Source organism: Egretta garzetta, unplaced genomic scaffold (assembly GCF_000687185.1).
Source record: "Egretta garzetta isolate BGI_Z169 unplaced genomic scaffold, ASM68718v1 scaffold521, whole genome shotgun sequence".
Classification (NCBI taxonomy): domain Eukaryota; kingdom Metazoa; phylum Chordata; class Aves; order Pelecaniformes; family Ardeidae; genus Egretta; species Egretta garzetta.
In genome coordinates, this window is record NW_009258488.1 from 111853 (window position 1) to 114182 (window position 2330).

General features: G+C 59.9%; 2 protein-coding genes across 2 annotated transcripts in view; both read left to right on the forward strand.

The window, feature by feature from the left end:
* LOC118452940 (monocyte differentiation antigen CD14-like) overlaps positions 1-51 on the forward strand; it is a 1697-nt gene extending 1646 nt beyond the window's left edge. Inside the window, exon 3 of the mRNA XM_035900782.1 lies at positions 9-51. Coding sequence (XP_035756675.1) covers positions 9-51 — 43 coding nt within the window. The remainder of the gene's footprint in view (positions 1-8) is intronic.
* On the forward strand, positions 37-2147 carry CD14 (CD14 molecule). Its single transcript, XM_009645185.2, is given in 2 exon segments — positions 37-822; positions 824-2147. Coding segments are annotated over 2 exon segments (1344 nt in total). The 5' UTR covers positions 37-61; the 3' UTR covers positions 1407-2147.
* The last annotated feature ends 183 nt before the right edge of the window (positions 2148-2330 follow it).

The window sequence follows — 2330 nt, forward strand, 5'->3', positions numbered from 1 at the left end:
CCCCCCAGCCACAGGACTGCTGCTTTTCACCACTGCTCTCCTCGTTTCTAGGCCGTTCACCATGAACGTGGCTGTTCTCCTCCTCCTGGGGCTGGGGCTGTTGGAGGCGGAAGGCAGGTGTGTCTTCAATCGGACTGAGGAGCACTGTGTGTGCTACAGCCTGTCCGAGGAGAGCCTAAGCAGCATCATCCAGTGCCTCCCAGCCTCTGTGGTGGAGTTTTGGGGGGGAGAGCTGGAGAGATACATAGCCTTCCCCATCAGCGACTTGAACCCCTCTGCCATTGAAACGCTGGGCTCCCTCACCATCAGGAAAATAATTTTTGGTGACCTCCTGGTGCCTGAGATACTCCTCGCCCGAGTCCTGAGGTTCTTCTCCTACACCCAGGTGCAGGAGCTGGTGTTTGAGAGCTGCATTTTCGAGGGGAGAGGAAACTGGGCTGACATGGCTGGCCAGCGCTTGCCCATATTGTCCCTGCGCTTCCGCAATGTCACATCTGCCCTGCTGATGGGCTGCGAGCAGGACTTCTCCAGTGTGAGCAGCTGGCTGGAGACCCTGCAGGAGCTGGCTCTCACCGGCTCCCATGTCACCAGCCTGCCCTGTGCCATCGGAAGGGTCTTCAGAGCGCTGCGCTCCCTGGACGTGGCACAGAACAGCCTGGGCGATGAGAGCTTGATGCCCGCCTTCTGCGAGGGGGCTTTCCCTGAGCTCCAGGTACTGAGTCTGCAGCACAACAACCTGACCTCCTACCACGGCGTGTGCCAAAGCATGCAGCTGCTGCGTGAGCTCCAGCACTTAGACCTCAGCCAGAACAAGCTCGTGGCAGACCTGTCCTCCTCCTGCCACCCTCCGAATTTTTAACTTGTCCGACACTGGCTTGGATGAAGTCCTCACACCTCTGCCTCCCAGTCTAGAGGTGCTGGACATGAGCTGCAACCACCTCCATGCCGTCGACATCTCCCTCAGCTCCCTGAAGAAGCTCTTCCTGAGCCACAATGTGCTGCAGGCTGCCCCCTCGGTCAGGAATTACCCCATGTTGGACACCCTCCACCTGGACAACAACTTGATTACAGAGCTGCCGTGGGATGAGGTGAAGCTCCTGGGGTACCTGATGGATGTGACTGCGGCTGGCAACCCCTACAACTGCTCGTGCCCTGGGGCCGGGGGGCTCCAGGCGCTGGCGGGCATGGGGCACCTTGGGCAGGGCTGGCCCCAGGACTACACGTGTCGCTCCCCGCCTCACTACCGGGGCAGGCTGGTGAAGGACGTGCTGGTCTCGGTGCTGCAGTGTAACAGCGCTGTGGTTATCGCCCCTGTCTGCGTTGCCCTCGTCCTGCTCAGCGTGGCGGGGGCCGTCTGCCTGGTCAGATCCAGGCCCAGGCTTGTCCGATCCTGCTGCAGAGTGTGAAGGGGATGTGTGACCATTCCCACCAGTGCTTCCCCCCTGCAGGGGCTCAGTCCCGGGGGCTGCAAGGCCAGGAGCTCTGTGGGAAGACTTGCAGGACCCCCAAGTCCTGGTGGGGCTCTCCCAGTGTCCCCAGTCCAGGCTCCCCTGTGGAGTAGGACTGTCCCCAGCGTTATCCCACAAGTGGCTGTGGCTTTGTCTGTCCCAGATTTTGGGGAACCCCCCCGAGCAAAGTCCCTTGCCCTGCTCTGTCCCGGGGCTGCACCCCCCTAGAGTGGTTTTCCTTATGGCCAGCTTTTAACTCCCCAAGCCCCAACATGCCCCCATGATATCATCTACCCCGAACGAGAGTTCAGCTCCGTCGCGTGTGCACCACTGCAGCAGTGCCGAGATGCCCCAAGCCGCACTGGGTCCTGGTGGTCCCTGCCCAGAGCCCCCCCCTGCACCTTGTAGCCCTGTGGCCCACAGCCCAGCAGTCCTTGCAGCCTCGGTGGCCTGATCCATGGCTGGGCCGTGGCTGTGAGGATGGCTGGTTTGCGAGGATGGCTGCTTGCCTGCTGTTCAGCATAAGAGAAAAACCACAAAAGGCAGGAAAAAATAAAGGAAATGCCCCCATACACAAACGCTAATGAGCCGGAGGTCACAGGGGCAGCAACCAAGACCCGAGCTCTCAAGGCACTGGTGGACAGACCCTGAAGAGGCTCAGCCAGTAACTTTTTAACTTTTTCTAAGAAGAAAATGGGTTTATTCTGGGCACTGGGTTATTCAGACAATGTATCACAGAATCACAGAATGTTTTGGGTTGGAAGGGAACCCCAGAGGCCACCCAGCCCCACCCCCCTGCAGGAGCAGGGACACCTTGAACCACATCAGGTTGCTCACAGCCCCATCCAACCTGGCCTGGAATGTTCCCAGGGATGGGGCCTC